Source organism: Setaria italica, chromosome IX, assembly GCF_000263155.2.
Source record: "Setaria italica strain Yugu1 chromosome IX, Setaria_italica_v2.0, whole genome shotgun sequence".
Classification (NCBI taxonomy): Eukaryota; Viridiplantae; Streptophyta; class Magnoliopsida; order Poales; family Poaceae; genus Setaria; species Setaria italica.
In genome coordinates, this window is record NC_028458.1 from 50005559 (window position 1) to 50024759 (window position 19201).

Consider the following 19201-nt stretch of genomic DNA (forward strand, 5'->3'; position numbering starts at 1 on the left):
GATTTTGGAGTTGCAAAAGAGGTGCTCCAAAACTCTACCCTATTTACACTACAGCTCCATGGAGTTGCCAACTCTATGGAGTTTTGAAGCTGGGGTGTTTGGTTGGAAAATTGGTTGGAGTTGCTAAAGTTCAGCTCCAGAGCCATGCCAAACACGCCCTATGCATCCATCTATATAATCTGATATAGAAACTAACGTTTCCAGTGGAATGTGAGGTTAAACTCGTGAAATCATTTTTCATTGAATGCTTGGCCATGTATCAAAAATCCTATAATTGTTCACTGGATCTAACGAGAGAAGCGACAATTATTGGAAGTGTTAAAGAAGTTTGCTTTACCACGGTGTTTTCAGAATAGATCGACATTAGCTCTCGCATGGTTTCTTATTTTGGTTGGTTTTAGCTGTCCTAAACGTGGACTATTGTTGACTGGATATAGTAACCGGTTTGTGGCTCTGTTCCTTCTTTTGCTAAAAACATAGGCAGCCATCCTCACATCGAACTAAGCCATGCCAATTTTTAGCGAATTTTGGTGAGCTGATCCGGCCAACAACCAATGTCATTCCCATTTTTATCACCCAATCGGTTGCTTGGTCACTGATAATATACTCAACAGCGCCGCGGGGAACAGCAGTAAAGTTCGCTAGATCGCCTACTTACACTTCACCATCGTTGGAGCACAGAATCGATCGCCGCCGCAAATTTTCAACGGATCACAGGAACATGCAAAAGCTTATCGTGAATTATACCGCTCCAACCACTGTTCCCACTTTCAGTACAAGCCCGGGCGGCACACGACACGATCCTCAGTTTCCAATTCCGAGCCACGGACGAAAGCGACCGTGGTGGATTTCCAAGCGTGCCGATAAATGCAGCGCAGCAATCCAATACAGCAGCCACACAGGCAGCCCGCAGCCGATGTCAACGGCCCGGCGACCCCTCCGGCGTCACGCTGCTCCCAGGTCCCAGCCGTCCGGAGCGACGCGAGAATCCCCCTGGCCTCGCGCCATCGACACGGTCGCGATACGGGATCCGCCGCGCGCGTACGCGCTTGGCGGCGGCGCCTTGCTGGCTAGCGGCTAGCGCTGTAGCCCAGCAGCTCGCGATCCCATCCTCGCCCGAGCCGAGTCAACCAACCATCACTTCATCCGCGCGGTGCCGCCCCGACCCACGAGTTTTCCCCCTGATCCGTCGTCGGCGCGGGTAAAATCAAGGAAAAACTGGCGCGGGGTACGGGTACGGGGGTAGGCGCCGGCCGAGCCGAGGCCCGAGGCGCGCGTCGCGTCGGCGTCGGCGTCGGTGCGTGGTCGTAAGGAAAGGAAGCCACGCGAAGCGTGCTCCGCCTGCCTCCGGCCGCGCGTCCAAAAAAACATAAACAAAATCTCTTTTCAGGGCTACGACTAAATAAAATCTGAAAACAGCAAAGCACCAAACACCCCCGAGCGGAGCACACAAAAGCGCCCCACCACCACACACCATTTCCTTTCCATCCCTCCCGTCCGCCGCCCGCCCTCTTTGCCTGCCTTTGCCTCCGTCCCCGTCTCGTCTCGTCGCCCGCCGTGGACCGCGTCCTCCTCCCCTTCCGCCTCCACAGCAGCAGCAGCCGAGAAGCGAGGTCAACTCTCCCGCCGGCGGAGCGACAGCGGGAGCGGGAGCGGGGTAGGGTCCCGGATCTGTGCCGAGCCAAGCCGAGCTGCGCTCCCCGCGCGCCCGCCGCCCAGATCTCGAGCCGGGCAGATCCCGACGCCTGAGGTAAATCGCTTTGTTCGAATCGTGCCTGCTAGATCCGTGCGTGCTTATCGCGAGCAGGAGATAAGTTTGTTTGTTCGGTTGCTAGCTTCGCGGCCAGCTTTTGCTGGACAGCTGCTCTAGGTGATGATAAGCATCGACTAGCATCTACTAGCCCCCTCCCTATATTTGGTAGATTCGGAAAATGAAAATGAAATATCTCCTCCCGGTTCCACAGATCTCGAACTCCACCGATTTCCAAATGGAACCTGCTTGCGAAATCGCAGGGATCTGCTCGTGATAAAACGTTCTACTGATTGATTACTGGACTCCTTTGAGCCAACAGGAGTTAATAGGTTTTTATAAACTCATATGGTGCTTGTTGTGTTCAGATCTAAACCGAACAAGAGGGAGCTCCAGCTTCCGGTTGGTGGTGGTTGGGCGGTAACGAGGAGGCGGGGGCAGCGGCAGGGGAGGCTGCGAAGATGTCATCGAGCACGATCCGGAAGGCGCTGGGGGCGGTCAAGGACCAGACCAGCATCGGCCTGGCTAAGGTCACCAGCAACATCGCGCCGGAGCTCGACGTGCTCATCGTCAAGGCCACCAGCCACGACGACGAGCCAGCCGAGGAGCGCCACATCCGCGAGATCCTCCACCTCACCTCCGGATCCCGCGCCCACGTCGCCGCGGCCGTGGTGGGATGCTCCCGCAGGCTCTCGCGCACCCGTGACTACGTGGTGGCGCTCAAGTCGCTCATGCTAGTGCACCGCCTCCTGGTCGACGGCGACCCGTCCTTCCACCGCGAGCTCCTCCACGCCACGAGGCGTGGCACCCGCCTGCTGAACCTCTCCGACTTCCGCGACGAGGCGCACTCCGGATCATGGGATCACTCTGCCTTTGTGCGCACCTACGCGCTCTACCTCGACCAGCGCCTCGAGTTCTTTCTCCATGAGCGCAAGCAGGGATCAAATGCTGGCAGCAGTGCTAATGGTCCATCGCCCCGTGACCGTTGGGGTTCGCCTGATCCCTATGGCCGCAGATCGCCTTCCTACTCGTCACCTCCTGGGTACGGTGGATATGATGATTACCGTGAGAGGAATGGTGGCAACAACGATGACAAGAGGCCACCGACCCCAGTGAGGGACATGAAGCCAGAGCGGGTACTTGCCCGCATGCACCACCTGCAGCAGCTGCTTGACAGGTTCCTTGCTTGCCGCCCCACTGGCGGGGCAAAGCACAGCAGGATGGTGCTGGTTGCATTGTACCAGATTGTGAGAGAGAGCTTCCAGCTCTATGCCGATATCTGTGAGGTGCTGGCAGTGCTGCTGGACAGGTTCTTTGACATGGAATATGCTGAGTGCGTGAAGGCTTTTGAGGCATATGCTAGTGCTGCGAAGCAGATTGATGAGCTCTGTGCATTCTATGCATGGTGTAAAGATACTGGAGTTGCGAGGTCATCAGAGTACCCAGAGGTGCAGCGTGTCACTGATAAGCTGCTGGAGACACTAGAGGAATTTATGAGGGACCGGGCGAAGCGGCCAAAGAGCCCACCACGGGAGCCTGAGCCTGAGCCTGTCAAGGAAGAACCTGAGCCAGATATGAACGAAATCAAAGCGCTTCCAGCACCTGAGGATTTTAAGGTGCCTGAACCTGAGAAGGTTGAGGAAGAGGTGAAGCCAGAGCCACCCCCGCAGCCACAGGGTGACTTGGTGGATCTCAGAGAAGATACTGTAAGTGCAGATGAACAAGGTAACAGGCTTGCTTTGGCTCTCTTCCAGGGACCTCCCGCTGCTGGTGGAAGCAATGGTTCGTGGGAGGCGTTCCCTTCCAATGGTGGCAACGAGGTGACTTCGGCATGGCAGAATCCTGCAGCTGAGCCTGGGAAGGCTGATTGGGAGCTCGCCCTTGTGGAGACAGCAAGCAACTTGTCCAAGCAGAAGCCTGCAATGTCAGGTGGTATGGACCCACTGTTGCTGAATGGTATGTATGATCAGGGTGCTGTGCGCCAGCATGTCAGTCAACAGGTGACCACTGGGAGTGCCAGCAGCGTCGCGCTGCCTGCTCCAGGACAGAAAACTCAGGTCCTGGCTCTGCCTGCACCAGATGGTTCGATGCAGACTGTTGGTGGTGACCCCTTCGCGGCATCCCTCACCATCCCACCACCATCATACGTGCAGATGGCGGACTTAGAAAAGAAGCAGCAGTTCTTGACACAGGAGCAGATGATGTGGCAGCAGTACCAGAGGGACGGCATGCAAGGGCAATCGAGCCTGAACAAGCTCGACCGGGCTTACAACAACGGGTTCGCCCCCAACCCGGCCATGCCCTACGGGATGCCTGCGGTGTACAACACGAACCCCATGCCGATGGGGTACACTGGGAACCCTGGGTATTATTACCCCACTTACTGAGAAAGTCAATTCTTTGTTCATCCTTACAGTTGCTGTGAATTTTTGTTCTGTATTGTGATCTTACTCCCAGCCATGGGGTTGTGTCCAGCATCAGCTGTTGTTCCCCCGTCTCTGGATCAAACCTTTTGGTCTCATATATGTAATGTAATTTTATTTGTTTGGAACCAAATGCAGCATCCGAGGGTGGCTATAGTCGATTACATAATCTCAGATGATTTTTATATTGTTTTTACAAATCTTCTGTCTGTTGTCACTTCCATTCACTTGATGTTGGTTTGCTGTGTTGTTGATGTTCCTGACAGAGTGGTACTGGATGTCACATCTATGATCTACCTGCTGTGATGAGAAATGCTGTGTTCCTCAGATCTGGATCTCCACGTCTGTTGCAAAAGATTGCTGGTTGTTGGCGTTAGGGGTGTCATGGTTGGTGGCTTAATCAGTTATTACAACTATTTTTGCTGGGACATTAGTTTACGAAATGGACTTTGTGAGACCTACTTTTTAGCTTGTTGCTCGTTGAAGCATATGAAGCCTGTCGCGTGTACTGGATCCGCAATGGCGACAATTGTTCGTGAAAACAGTCTTTTCAGCCAGGGTAAAAAAAAGGTAAAACGCAATAGGTGAAATTGCGGTGAAAGTCAACAACGTTGCACTTCCTGGTTCGTGCTAAGAACGACTGGGTATGGCTGTATGCTAAAATATCCAATCGCCATGACCAAATTTGTGGCCCCCTCACTGACTCACTAGTCGTTAGGTTCGCTTGCCGGTCTTCTCGTCGTTTCCTGTCCCTTTCCTTTCCAGTGTCTGCTGTGCAGCAACACTGCAACATGATATCTCGCTGTCATACTCATATGGACGTGCACCTTGGCATCTCTTTACCTGATCCATTCTTCAATGCTTCCTTGACGCCTTTGAAGTGTGATAAAGAAACGGGTAAAAAGAAGCTGGAGATGATTTTCATTCGCATGGCAGGTTGCGTTAAACTGAGAGGGTGTTTTGGCCGATAGGGGCGTCGCGGAGTGCGCGCTTTCCCGGCCCGGCACTCTCCGCCTGATGGCGACCTCCGGCCGGATAACAACCACGTCGCCGTCGCCTACTTGCCTGAGGTTGGAGATGATATCTACGGCTCGTCGAGGCCATAACTTCCTTTCTGTATGCGAATCGATGGTGCTTCGTGGGCCGTCGTGGCGAGGAATATCACAGCACCAAGCTGGGGCCCTTTTGTAGCATTTGGAAAGCCTTCAGATTAGCAGGCTGCCAATTGTCTGAAGACTCCCCTTCATCGACGCAACTGAACGGCCTGGCGACAGTGAAGCAAAGCGTAACCTTGGATCTGGCCTCAAATGCGTTCGGGTCGCACTGCAGGCAATTTTTTTTCCTTTTTCCAAGGAACTACAGGTCAGTTTGATTTGAAACCAGCGACCGGTATCGTTTGCGTTGACAGGATTTCAGGCGCACTTATACTTGCAGCTTCTAGGAAAATATGAGGAAACCCAGAATTTTGCATCACTACAGATTTTGTGTACAACATCCAGAGTTCGGCGACAAGCTGACAGTAGAGATTTCGCCTGGACAGAATCCGTAGTTCGGCGACAAGCGGACAATAGAGATTTCACCTGGACAAACTGTTAAGTACATAGCTAGAATTGTATTCGTTTTGGGATGTAGGGAGTACAGATTTCACCTGAACAAACAAACTGTCTAGGTAAATAGCTTGAATTGCATTCATTTTGGGATGGAGCGAGTATACATAACTAGGTCCTCTCTGAAATTTTTCATGCATTCTTGCAATTTTCTAGAGCTACAAGGAGTGTTGCCTACAACTTCACGCCCAGTGACAGCAACTTTTCAAAAAATGCTGATTTTTTGCATGTTAAATTAGACAGCAGAGTCCAAATGATGATCACAACAACGAATGACAATAAATGCTACAGCAGTAACAATGAAAGCAGGCTTCCAGAATTCTGGGTCATGTTGTCACAGTTGACCCACTCCCGATTCCCGATCCCCATGTTTCAGTTCCATCAGGTCAGATCTTCAAAATGGGCTTTCGCTTTCAATCATTTCGGCGTCAGAAATTCTCTAATGTTACAGAGCATGCCTTTGTCATACGGATTTACAAATTTGACTTCCAAATCTGCATTTGAGGGGGGAATGGACAGACGTGTACCAGGTTAAAAAACCACTCGGGAAATCAAGTGCTCAGCCATAATGAGGATATGGAAATAACCTGATTGAGGCTGTTCCCTCATCTGGAATTCAGGATATTTCTTCCAGTTTATCTGGAAAATCTCACCTTTTAGCTACAAGAAACAGCTAACGAGAAGACGACCTGCAATTGATGAAGAAAGAGTCCAAAGCATGGGAAATTTGAAATTACCCACTCATCTGTCTTGATGTTGAAGCAGATGCAATATATGTGCCACATCAAGAACACAACCTGGCCAACAGAGCAGAGGATGAACATTAGAAATAAACATAGTAGTAAGCCATCACAGGTCATAGAATAGAACATGAAGGTTGAAGTTTTAATTAGCATGATTGGTGGCCATACAGATGTGGACACTCAATAGTATAGGAGGTGCTGTCTTGCCTCCAAACACTAAAGAGTAACAGATTGCTGGCACAGCAAGAAAAGATGGGCATACATTTTCGAATTCTGCCACAGAAATGCAGAACAATGGCCGCTGAAAACTTTCAGATGCCTGGCCAATATTTGCAAACAGGCCAAAATGATTTAAGAGACTGAAATCGTATTATCTTGTAGCACGCTTTTGGCGCATCTTTGTCAGGATTGTGGGGGGCTGAAAATGCTTCTCTTTCTTTAACAGATGCTTCAATACACAGCCAGTGAATATGTCATGTTGTGAATCAATACAAACATAGATTGGCCACTTGTGATCTTTATTGAAGTAGTCCAAAAAGTTGGGAGTTTGCAATACAATTAATCCACGGGAAAACATTAACATATAAAACCACCAGTAGTAAGTCCATGCTGCGAATTTGTCAATATTTTTCAAACCCTACTTTATACTTTTCGTTCTCATAATTTACTAAATAGGATCAACATGACCATCAGCATGAGAGGCCAGTCGTGACTCATAATATATCATTTTTCTGAAGCTCTCCTAGCGATGAAACGCTACTTCTGATCAATCGATCACATACGCAGCTGATGCCAGGCCCACAATTTGGATAAGCTAGACATTTTGTTATGAAACAATGCTACCACCCATGCTGTCACATTATGCTTGCAAGTGCACAGATAAATGTACATCATCAAAAGGTGTAGTTACATCCTAAAGGTTAGGAGCAAACCTGCCAGACCACCTGGAGGATAGAGAAGAGCATCGTACTGATTACCAGGTTTAGAGATACAGGATTCTGTAAAGAAAATTCGTACATCCAGTAAGCATCATGTGGTCATTCTCATTGAAAATTAGAAATCAAGATATTGTTTGATGGACAAATAAAATAGAAGGCAAGACCATACGGGTTTCTCTGAAACATGCAAGACAAACTCACAGAACCAGTAAGACGACAATGGTATAAACAGCCACACAGGCTCAGAGCATAGCTAACATGATAGCTTTCCATTATAGCGTGATCAGTCTGATTTGAATATATTATCAATGATTGTGCTACTTAAAGCGCACCCATAGGGCCTATGCAGTAAAAGAATTGAAAAGCTACCAGCATAGATCATTCAAGGAAATAATTTTTGCAGGAAAAAGACTAATGAGCATGGTTGAAAACATTTACTTAATAAGTGTATGATTTGTTTGTTAAGGAGAGATGAACATGTTCAAAAGCAGTACCAATGCAAGAAAAACCAGCAAAAGAAATTGCCTTGGGAATTCATGCATGCAAAATGAGATATGGAAAAAGTTACCTCCGATCTTAGAGTTCCTGAATTAATGCATCTGGTAATATCTGCACAGCACGTAGATGAAGTTGTCAAACTGTAGGTCTGAAATTATTTGACTACTAAAACTCCAAAACAAATACTAACATAGTTGCACAGTAATTTTCGTTAGAAAGATAAGAAATAACCACAGAAGTTAAAGCATGTATACTAACATCTGCTAATAGGGGAAACCCAAAAGTCATTTCACAGAGCAAAGAGACAAACAGCATACATTTTGTTGAGCACATTGTATATGTTGATTCAGCAACAACAAATCCTGTCAAAAGGGCCATAAACAGCCGATGATTCTTCTGTCCTGCAAAATACATGCTACAGATTAGAATGCGTACCTACACAATCAAGCCACGAGAGAGGCAATGGTACACACGAGGAACATGGAATATAATACCTATGCAAGTACCAAACGCAGGGCAATGATGGTCATAGCCCCTAATGGTTGCTTTGCACCAGTTACACTGCCTGACACGAGAGAGCATTGGGAGCTTCTACGTCAAAAGTAGAAAAGGTGTTAACAACTTTATATATTTCAAGCAACTAACCTAGAACAACTTCATTTAAAACAAAACTTCCATAACACCTCACTCGGGTAAATAGCTTCCACAAAATCCTTGCAGCCAGCTTCCTCTAAATATGACGAATCACAAGCAACAATACCAGGATCACCAGATAAAATTCTGCAATAAAAAGGGTCAAACTAAGCCCTGCATCTTCAAGGTGATGTTATGCAAATGCCACCAATTGCAAGACTTAGAATTGCACAGCACTATGGTAAATTCACTTATCCTAGCTTAGATTTGTAAAGTTCATTGGAATAGAATTGTTCCTGAAGATGAACTAACCTGTAAAGGCCCCACAGAAGCAGTGCACATTCCGCATTTAGTAGCATGTCCAGCAGAGAAGAAGTGTCTGCAAAAATATTTGAGTGATTATAAATCTACTATACCAGAAGCAGATATATATACAATAATACACTCACTTGTATGTCCTGCCTCCCAAATGGTGACATAAAAGACAACAAATCTATGCATACATGAGTGGTAACTCAGCTATCACACAATCATTTCCTATCCTGCTAGGCCAATTTATGGCACCTCATCCACAATATCCCAATAAATATGCAACAAAATATGTAACTGCTTACAAATCTACTATGCTATACAAGAAGCAGATATATTACACACTCATGTGTACTGTAGAGAGATAGGGAAACACCGCACACCCTTGGAGGGGGGGTGACCTTTCATATATATAGCCATATAGGCTTGATGTACAAGAAACATGAGTACAACACATATACGACTATACATACTCTAATACGTACATCCTGCTCCCAAATGTTGACATAAAAGACAACAAATCTATCATACATGAGTGGTAACTCAGCTATCACACAATCATTTCCTATGTCCTGCAGTCCTGCTAACCAATTTATGGTACCCCATCCACAATAGCCCAATAATATTCAACATCTGGTCCAAAATAGATGAGGTCCTAAAAGTATATGAAGTTAACTTAATAAACCTGCAAGTACTCCATTGGCATGTGAGAATGAGATCAATCAACTAAGCACCAAAGATGCTTCTATTTTATTAAGGTTCTTTTTTACATATATACTCAGAAAAAAATCCATGGTAAAGAAGACAATAGGTCAAAGGTGTATAGGAGACCGTGCCCATGCACTAAACAAGTAAATGGCCAAATGGGGATAGAAGTATATCATACAATACAATAATGGCTTGTATCTGACAAATAGCGATGCAATACAGTGTCAAGTAGGGGTGAGCACAAACAAACCGTGCTAGATCCTGCAAGCATTTTGATTTGGAAAGAATAATGGGTGAGCACAAATCAACTGAGTGTGGTGTGTCAATGCCCGAACCCTTTAGCTGCCATTGCCCAAATTTGAAGCACTACACAGGGTCTGTCCGTAGATCAAACTGACCGTTACGGTGTTACTCTATGTTTTCAAAGTTGTACAACCCTCAAGGGATGAAGGTATCATGAAGCACAAAATTAACTCCTACCAACTCAACCTAATCAGCAAGACCTGATCAAGCAAAAGCAACAGATAAACTTAAATCCTTTCAGCCATTTTGGTTCAGTTTGGAACCTGGGAAACTGGTACGCTAAAGAGGTCCGCTTCAGCTATAACTTTTCTCCTAATTGTACTTATTTTGCTGATATCATTTAGGTTGACAATGTCAAAACCTACCGAGGAGTATGTTTGTCGTGTTTGTTCTGTTTGAACAAAAAGATTCAGTTACATAGGACGCGAGCAAACTAACCGACTACTACTCACCTAAATCAGGAAACGTCCTCAGCTTCACTCAACTGAATGCAGCACGACAAAAATAGCAAATGTCCGCAGCAATCGGCAGCATCCAAGTGACACCCTACCAATCCACCGCATTAGCAAGACAAATGTTAAGGCGATGCTCAAGAGCTCACCTCTCCTGATGACGAAGACGTAGACGCCCCACAAGAGGAGGATGTTGAAGAGCACGAAGAGCGGCGCCGACGCCGCCACCCCGATGAACCTCCTCCACAGCCGGCCCAGCACGATAGCCGCGAGGAACACCAGGCCTAGGCAACCAAAGCAGCATCAGAATCGCGCTGAGAGGGGGGAGGGGGCGCGGGCGCTGGCAGGAAAGCGAAGCGAGCGAGATAGAGCACCGACCCGCGATGGGGAGCATGGCGAGGAGCGAGAGGGAGGGGAATAGCCGCGGCACCATCGCCACGGCGAGCTGCGAGAAGATCACGAGGCCGCATGACGCGAGCGCGGACCACAGCACCTCCCACGGCGACGACGACGACCTCCGAAGCCGGTGGAGCCCCGTCGCCAGCCTGCTCATCGCCGCGGGAACTACCTACTACTCCGCCGCCGCCGCCTCCTCGGCCCCCGGACCATCAAGGCGGGCGGCCGGAGGGAGCGGAGGATCCAACCGGGCTCCGGCGGGGGACGACGCCGATCTCGACGGGGCCCGCGAGATGGGAGCGGGAGTGGGGGAAGGAATCGGAGGAGGTCCGAGGCGAGGCGAGGCGAATCTCAGTGGACGCGGTGGGGAGGGAGAGCGCGCGGCGGCGTTTCGTCGAACGTGTGCGGTGCGCGGAAGTAAGCGGCAACAGTAGAACTGTAGAAGGCGGAATGGTCTCCACTCCGCCGCAACTCGCAAGCTGTCGCCGGTTCGGGGAAAAAGATAAACTCAGTCTGAACGCGGTAATTTGTTTTCTTTCAGTAACTAAATGAAGAGAAAAGTTATCACTTTCCCTTTTATTTTTCCCAGTTGGGCTGGCAACAGGCAACCCGGTACTGTCGCTACTGGTCGGATATTTTCGCTGCGGTAGAATATTCTTGTTGTTTTAGGCAGCTCGCGTCTACCGTTGCTACTGTTGCGCTGCTGAACCCGTGGCGGGCCGGAATGGCGTGCTTGTGCACGTACGCACCTGCCTGCCTGGCTGGTTGTAGCCGCGCATGCGTGCGTGACTCAGCGTGAGTGAACTGTAGGAAGCTGTAGCAAAGGGTAGGAGTGGACGAGTGGTAGGGTGGGGCATGTCACATGCGGGGTGGGGTTGACAAAAACAACACCCCTAAGGATGAGTAGTAGCTAGTTTGGGGATAGAATATCATCATACATCAGTCATCACCACGATGATAGGTCTTGCCTTTTTCTTTTGTGATCTTTCTAAACATTCGTGGGCTGCTATGCTATGGGCTTTCGCACCGCAGCCTACACGAGCTGGCTAACAATGTCGCATTGCATTTTTTTCTCAAAAAAAAAATGTCACATTGTCTGATTGCCACGCTACGTGCGTAGTCTTTTCGTAGCTCCATCCATGCAATAGTAAAGTAGACCAATTGTGTTTAGCCCTAGATGCGATAAGATCGGACGAGTGCTCTCCTCTGCAAGACTGCAATACTACACACTAGATTACTGCTAAAGAATCTATTCTGATAAAATGGTGTGACCACAGGTCATCCAAAAATCTAAGTAGTATGTCCTTTCCCTGCGTTATATTCCATTCCACGTATGCATCGTACGGTCTGATCATTAGCACTCTGAAACTAGCAAAAGGTTTGGTCCGGAAAAAAGTGATAAAAATAAACAAATGGCATCGTTTTTTTAAAAAAATGCCTAACAAATGCATTAAACAGGCAGCATTTCTTTTCTAATAAGCGAGAACAATAACACTGTCAAACCCAAACCATTTTGCCATCTTCCGTCATTAATCGGATAGTCTGCACGATCAGGAGCGGATCCAACATGGGAGCAGGGGGCAGAAGCCCCTCTACCCCCACGAAGTCCATGGAGCTCCCCCAAGCCCCACCTACAAATTTCTACCGTAGATGAAGAGAGAGGAGGAAGAAGGGAAAGAGAGGAGGAAGAGAAAGATGAGCCCCCTCCTTTGTTGACGACTGACAATAAGATGTGTTATTGACGGACCGCCGTCAAATTGGTCTAGCTCCAGCCAAGTGCCCACCCAGGCGCACCCTGCCTCCGGACCGCCCTCGGCAGCACGAAGAGTCAATTTGAGCGGCAGCCGACCGCACGAACGCCGAGGTCGCTGAGGAGACCAGCAGACAGAGGGGACACCATGGGGCCACCAACGAGATCACACGATCCGTATGGTGAACCGAAGCAGCGGCACACCGCCCGGCACGCACCTCCCATATCCGAGGATTTGCGCCAGCGGCAACCGGGATGCCCCGAGAACCGAAGCGTGGGTACAAGCCCCCCACGGCAGGTCGACAGTCCACTCGCCCACCGTGTTGGGGATCGTCGAGACCTAAACACCCTCGAGCGCCCAAGTTCTATGGGAACTCCTCTAGTAGTAAGACTCGTACCCTCACATCTTCTTAGCTACTAGAGGGACTTGAAGCTGGCAACTGATGATTGATGGCTAAACTCCAATTGAGCTAACCCTCGAGTGTTTGGAGTCGGTCTCGAACACCGAGCTTTTACCTTTTCACTCTTTATTCAGGAACAATACTCGGAGGAAGACTTTGCGAAGTTATGAGTTCTTGACGAAGCTTAACGAACCGGGTGCCGCGAGGCTAGATGACCATCTCAGATCGAGGATGGAGACACGAGGCTAGATGGCCATCTCAGATTGAGGATGGAGACATGAGGCTAGAGGAACAACCTGATGTGAAGGTGAAGTCTCGAGATCAGAAGGATGGAGGCGTGAGAAACGTGACCACGTGGAGGAATCCAATTTGTACACGTTACCGCCAATGACCCTTATGTACGGCATATCCTAGGAATGTAGTGGTTAAGGAATGACATTTTCAGAATGTAAAGTGGCTCATGAGGCACTATAAAGGAGCCCTACCCCGTTGTAAAGGGAGACCTATTGTGTTTCTATTTTTCAAGTGTTATCCTCTTCTATTTACAAATCTGTTCGGTGTCAAATTTCTTTGAGACCAATAGGACGCCCACTGTGGTCTCAGCCGCAAAACAACCCACGGTGCCACAACCAAAGAAGAAGAAGATCATACCGTAGGAAACCACCGAGGGCAAAAGAGAGCAAGAGAGAGGACTTGTCCCTATTGATCAAGACGACACAGACACCTTAGAGAGGTTAAAGAGAGTCGAGGCTAACTTACGAACAAGAAGTGAGAAAAAAAGGACCGAGGTGGAGACAATAAACCAAATACAACCAGAGACAAACACAAGAAACGATTTCTTTGGAGCGACAGAAAAGAATTGGCCTTGGTGCTTAAACAGCTCGAAATCCTAAAACAAGAAAAAGAAAGATTTGCTCAAAAATTGGAAGCACAATAACTAGCGACTAGGAAAATAGCAAAACTAAATCAAGCAAAAAAAATAATTAGTAGAATTGCAAGAACAATTAGACGAACTGCAATACTTGCAAAACATGCAACCACAAGCAAATCCTAACCTCACTGGGCACAACGTCCCAATGATGACAAGCGCTTATGTAACGGTTGACCAAAATTCTCCACTATCCTTGGGTATGCAAATGGCTCCATGGCCTATAATCTACAAGGCGGTTTCATTGCCAAAGTTCAATGGGAGAAATGACCCTCGCCAGTTCCACATGAGCTACGAAGCTGCAGTAGCTTCGGCTGGAGGACATGATGTTGTCTTAGCCAAGTCCTAGGGAGTAGCACTGAACTGGTACTCGCTACTCCCACCACAGTAAATATATAGTTGGATGGATGTCAAGACAAAGCTAATACAAAAGTTCCAAAGCTTCCATCGTGCAACAATAGACCCGAGTGACTTGTTCCATTGCATCCAAAAAGACAAAGAACCTCTGGCCAATTATGTCAGAATATTTGTGCAATTGAAGTCACAAACTCCGGATGTGGATGAAAGCATAGCCATAGTAGCCTGCATCAGAGGGCTAACACCAGGCCCAACAGCTTCGCACCTAACAAGAGAAAAGCTAAAAATCATGGAAGCTTTGTTCGCCGAGATGGAAAAGTAATGCAGGTCAGATGAGGATCATAGAAAAAGAGTAATGGAAACAAACCGCCAAAGGTAAGCTCAAAAAGACCAAAATTGGCGAGCCTCAAAATAAAATTTCACACAACACCAGCAGCCATACCTAGCTCAACATGTGCTACCAATCGAGGGTGCTCAATCCTCACAGCAGCAAAGTCAAGATCATAATTGACAACCCCAACAACAACAGTAAACAAGCTATAGCAAAGGGCAAAGATGCGGTCATTCTAGAAGAGGGAGAGGCCGAGGCAGTGGACCTCCAAGGCCACACAATCAAAACAATCAACCTTGAATGTTCTATTGCACATTTCATGGCAAACAACTAGATCACACGACCGACTTCTGCCTAGAAAAAAAAAAGACCTTCGAAAGAATAACTGAAGAAAAAAGAGCAGCTGCAGCACTAAAAACCATCCCCTATACCTCTTTTTGGCCGCAACAACCATACTTCCAAGCTTATCGACACACAAACCCAAATACTGCCTATACACCTAACCTCGCAAACTCATTTGCCAATCCTTCCTTCAACTACCAACCCACCATAATGTGGCAACCTTCGCCACAGTTTTAACTTCAAAGTCAGCAAGCCTCGCAAACTGCAAGCTTCGCACCTTCTAGCCTCTACACGAGATACCACCACCTCCACCAAATCTACGTAATCAAATACCTAAAGCCAAGCCTAACAATGCTCAAAACAACAACCCCAAAGCCCTACCCACCGACGGCATGATAATGCCAATATCGGGAGGATCATCGCAAGAACTCGAAAAATCCAAAAACCAATTCAAACACCTTCTCACCTACAACATAATCATGCCAATAGCAGGTGGATCCTCTCTAGAGTTTGAGAACAAAAGACAAAAGCAAAATTACTTCAGACAAGTCCATTCCATCATCCCTGACGGACCACCAGCCAAGCCAGAATAGGCACACATGCCCATCTCCTTCACGGAAGAAGACTTTAAACTCAAATCAGCCTCGCATAATGATGCGATGGTGATCGAGACTATCGTTGCAAGATGGAAAATTGGAAAAGTACTAGTTGATAATGGAAGCTCAGCAGATATCATTTTCGCAAGCACATTTAGAGAAATGAAAATCGATCCTCACCTACTACAACCGGCAGAAGTGCCACTGCTTGGCTTCAGTGGAAAGCCAGTACGAACCTTTGGAAAAATAACACTACTGGTATCATTTGGAAACTTAGACAACGCCAAAATGGAACACATAACATTCGACGTTGTAGAGATGTACTATCCATACTTTGCTATCTTTGGCAGGGGATTCATTAACAAGTTCAACACAATTATAAGGCAGATTTTTTTGTGTATGAAGATCCCAGCCATGAAAGGAGTCATCACAAACTATAGTAATCAGCAAACAACTAAGAATATTGAAAAAGGTGCAACCCGAGCTAGAAAAATGTACACCACCTAACAAGCTCCGACGAGGCTGAGCCATCAGAAAAGAAAAAAATCATACATCGAGCCTAAAAGAGACAAAGAAAAATGAAAATGAGCGCCGTCAGTGAAACCAAAAAAGTGCTATTAGATGAATATATTCTAGACAGAGCTATAACAATCAGGGTCAACCTCGAGTCCGAAGAAGAAAAGTAGTTAATTGAGTTGTTGAACAAAAACAAGGATGTCTTCGCATGGTCCGTAAGTGACCTGCAAGGAATCGATAGGGATATAATAGAACACAACCTAGAAATAAAGAAAGGTGTGAGACCCAAAAAGCGAAAGCTTCGAAAAATGTCAGAAGACAAGATACAGGCTATTAAAGCAGAGGTTCAAAGGCTAGCTGATGCCAATGTAATACGCGCGGTTATGTATCTTTAATGGCCAGCAAACACAGTCCTAGTAAAGAAGAAAAATAGCATGGAGAATGTGTATAGATTTCACTGATCTAAACAAGACTTGCCTGAAAGATGACTTCCCACTAGAAAGGGTTGGCAAAGTGGTAGATGACGCTGCAAATAGTGAAATGTTGTCACTACTAGACATGTTCTCAGGTTATCACCAAGTGTGAATGAAAAAAGAAGACGAGGAAAACACAAGTTTCATAACTCCATTCGGAGCATACTGCTTTGTAAGAATGCTACAGGGGCTCAAGAATGCAGGGTCAACTTTCTCAAGGATGATAGCAATAGTTCTGAGTAAGCAACTTCGAAGAAACATCCTAGCCTACATGGATGATATTGGTGTAAAAAGTGACAAACGAAAAGATCATATTCATGACCTTGTGGAAACTTAAAGCTGAATCCAGAAAAATATGCCTGGTCTCAACCAAGGGCATCAAGGCTAATCCAGATAAAATCCAAGCCCTTATCGACATGAAGGAACAAGTTTCGGTGAAAGATGTGCAAAAGTTGATGGGAAGAATAGCAGCTCCCAACAAATTCATCCCAAGAGCTGCTGAAAGAAGCCTCCCTTTTTTCCAGGTGTTGTGAAACTCCAAGAAATTTGAATGGGGGGAACAATAGAGCAAAGCCTTCGCAAAACTCAAGGACTACCTAAAATACATGACGAAGCTGTGCCCCCTCCCCCCCTAGCTAAAGTCCTCTTTGCCGCTGTACTTGTCAGCCTCGAACTCCGCAGTCAGTGCCACCTTGGTACAACAAAAGGAGATCGAGGGCAAGCCAAGACAAACGCAAGTATATTTCGCATCAGAAGCACTGTTAGGGTTAAAGCTATTCTACTCAGAGTTAGAAAAAATTACCTATGCCGTAATCATGACAACACACAACTAAGGCATTACTTCGAGGATCATAGAATAGTAGTAGTCATCAACCAGCCGCTTCACAACCTATTCACAAATAGGGAAGCCTCGGGAAGAATAACAAAATGGGTATCCGAACTGTCCGAATATGTGGTGGATTTCAAAAAAAGAAGCTCAATCCAATATCAGGTTTTAGCTGATTTCCTAGTAGACTGGATATCTCCATGCATTAGCCAAACTAAGATTGAGGTCCCATGAATCATACATTGCGATGGGGCTTGGTGTGACAAGGGGGCTAGAGTGTCCACCATCATCACTTCACAATCGGGCATGAAAATCAGATACGCCGCAAGGCTTGATTTCAAAGATAAAGTAAGGTCCACCAACAACACTACTGAACATGAAGCATTGCTTTTGGGGCTAAGGAAAATGAGGGACCTGGGACAACATGTATTCATTGTGAAATTAGATTTAAAAGTAATACAAGAGCATATCGAGAAAGACAGCGAGGCTAGAGAGCCAGAGCTCATGAAGTACTTAGCCACAGTGAGATCGATGGAGAAATATTTCAAGGGATTCACCATACAGCACATCCCAAGAGCAGAAAATGATGAAGCAGACAGACTAGGAAAAGCAGCAGCACAAAATCAAGCCATGCCTCCTGACGTGTTCTACAAAGTCATTCACTCACCGTCAATCAAGGGGCAAGCCTCGAAGGTTGTAAACGCCATCACCAGATTTGACTGGAGGGCTCCAATCATGACCTATCTCAGGGGACATTACGAGCCTCTTGACGAGGCTGAACTAAGAAAAATGAAACAAAGGGCTAGGGGCTATGCCATAGTCGATGGAGAATTATACAAGTCTGAAATATCAGCTCTCTGGTTAAGATGCATAACCTCAGAAAGTGGAAAAGAATTACTAACTGAAATCCACTGTGGTTTGCGATTCTCACATCGAAACCAAAGCTTTATTGGGCAAAATCGTAAGGCAAGGTTTCTTCTGGCCAACCGCAATCCTCGATGCTCGAAGCTTAGTAAGAACTTGCGAGGCTTGCTAAAAAATAGCCAATCAGCAAAAAGTGCCTTCACTACCAGTACAGCCGATACTGCCAACTTGGCCGCTGCAGAGATAGGGTATGGACTTGGTGGGACCACTGCCAACTGCTCAAGGCAACTGCAAGTTCGCAGTGGTGGCAGTCGACTACTTCACCAAATGGATCAAGGCTAAGCTATTAGCAAATATAACCTCGAGCTCTATGCAAAAGTTCTTTTGGCAGAACATCATCTGCAGATTCGGGGTTCCCAGAGAGCTAATAGTAGACAATGGCAAGCAGTTCGATTGTAACGATTTCAATGAGTTCTCTGCAAGTATAGGAACCAAGGTAAAACTTGCCTCAGTATATCATCCCCAATCCAATGGAGCTGTAGAAAGAGCAAATGACATAATTTTTTCAAGCATCAAAAAATGCATGTACGATCAAAAGAAAGGAAAATGGGTAGACGAGCTTCCAAGATCATATGGTCTCACAACACCACAGCCTCAAGAGCAACATGCTTCACACCTTTCCGGCTTTTGTATGGCTCTGAGGCAATGACACCTAAAGAAATCAAGAACAAAAGCTTAAGAGTGCTAAAGGTCGAGGCTTCCTCGGACAATGAAAAGATCGATAAAGATATGATCGAGCTTGACATACTCCAAGCAGCAGAAAACCTTGACAAGTACCAGCAAGAAACAAGAAAGTGGAGGGATAAGAAAGTAGTGAGGAAAGAAATCAAGGTGGGAGATCTGGTTATCAAGAGAACCTTAGGAAGCTACAAGAAACTTGGAAAGGGCCTTATGTTGTCACTCGAAGCAATACGCCAGGATCCTTTTACCTCGCAGATCAGCTTGGAGCAGAGTTGCCACACTCTTGGAATGTGGACAACTTACACAAATATTACAC

At 46.9% G+C, this 19201-nt stretch overlaps 2 protein-coding genes across 4 annotated transcripts; one reads left to right on the forward strand and one right to left on the reverse strand.

The window, feature by feature from the left end:
* The first annotated feature begins 1428 nt into the window (after positions 1-1428).
* LOC101762301 (putative clathrin assembly protein At2g25430) lies at positions 1429-4373 on the forward strand. The gene is made up of 2 exons (XM_004984677.3): positions 1429-1750; positions 2119-4373. The coding sequence occupies exon 2, from the start codon at positions 2212-2214 to the stop codon at positions 4135-4137; it is 1926 nt and encodes a 641-aa protein (XP_004984734.1). The 5' UTR covers positions 1429-1750; positions 2119-2211; the 3' UTR covers positions 4138-4373.
* Positions 4374-5835: 1462 nt separating this feature from the next.
* LOC101761362 (probable palmitoyltransferase ZDHHC12) lies at positions 5836-11243 on the reverse strand. Of its 3 annotated transcripts, none has more exons than XM_004984675.3 (11): positions 10743-11243; positions 10514-10648; positions 8905-8971; positions 8643-8739; positions 8454-8547; positions 8277-8360; positions 8030-8070; positions 7456-7521; positions 6518-6577; positions 6368-6419; positions 5836-6274 (listed from the first exon to the last, which is right to left on the reverse strand). In XM_004984675.3, exons 1-11 carry the CDS (start codon positions 10915-10917, stop codon positions 6198-6200), a joined length of 948 nt encoding a protein of 315 aa, XP_004984732.1. In that variant the 5' UTR covers positions 10918-11243; the 3' UTR covers positions 5836-6197. The 3 variants fall into 3 exon arrangements, with proteins under 3 accessions (XP_004984732.1, XP_004984731.1, XP_004984733.1); XM_004984674.3 differs by having other exon boundaries at positions 8454-8550; XM_004984676.3 differs by lacking the exon at positions 6368-6419 and having other exon boundaries at positions 6434-6577; positions 8454-8550; positions 10743-11242.
* Between the last annotated feature and the right edge of the window lie 7958 nt (positions 11244-19201).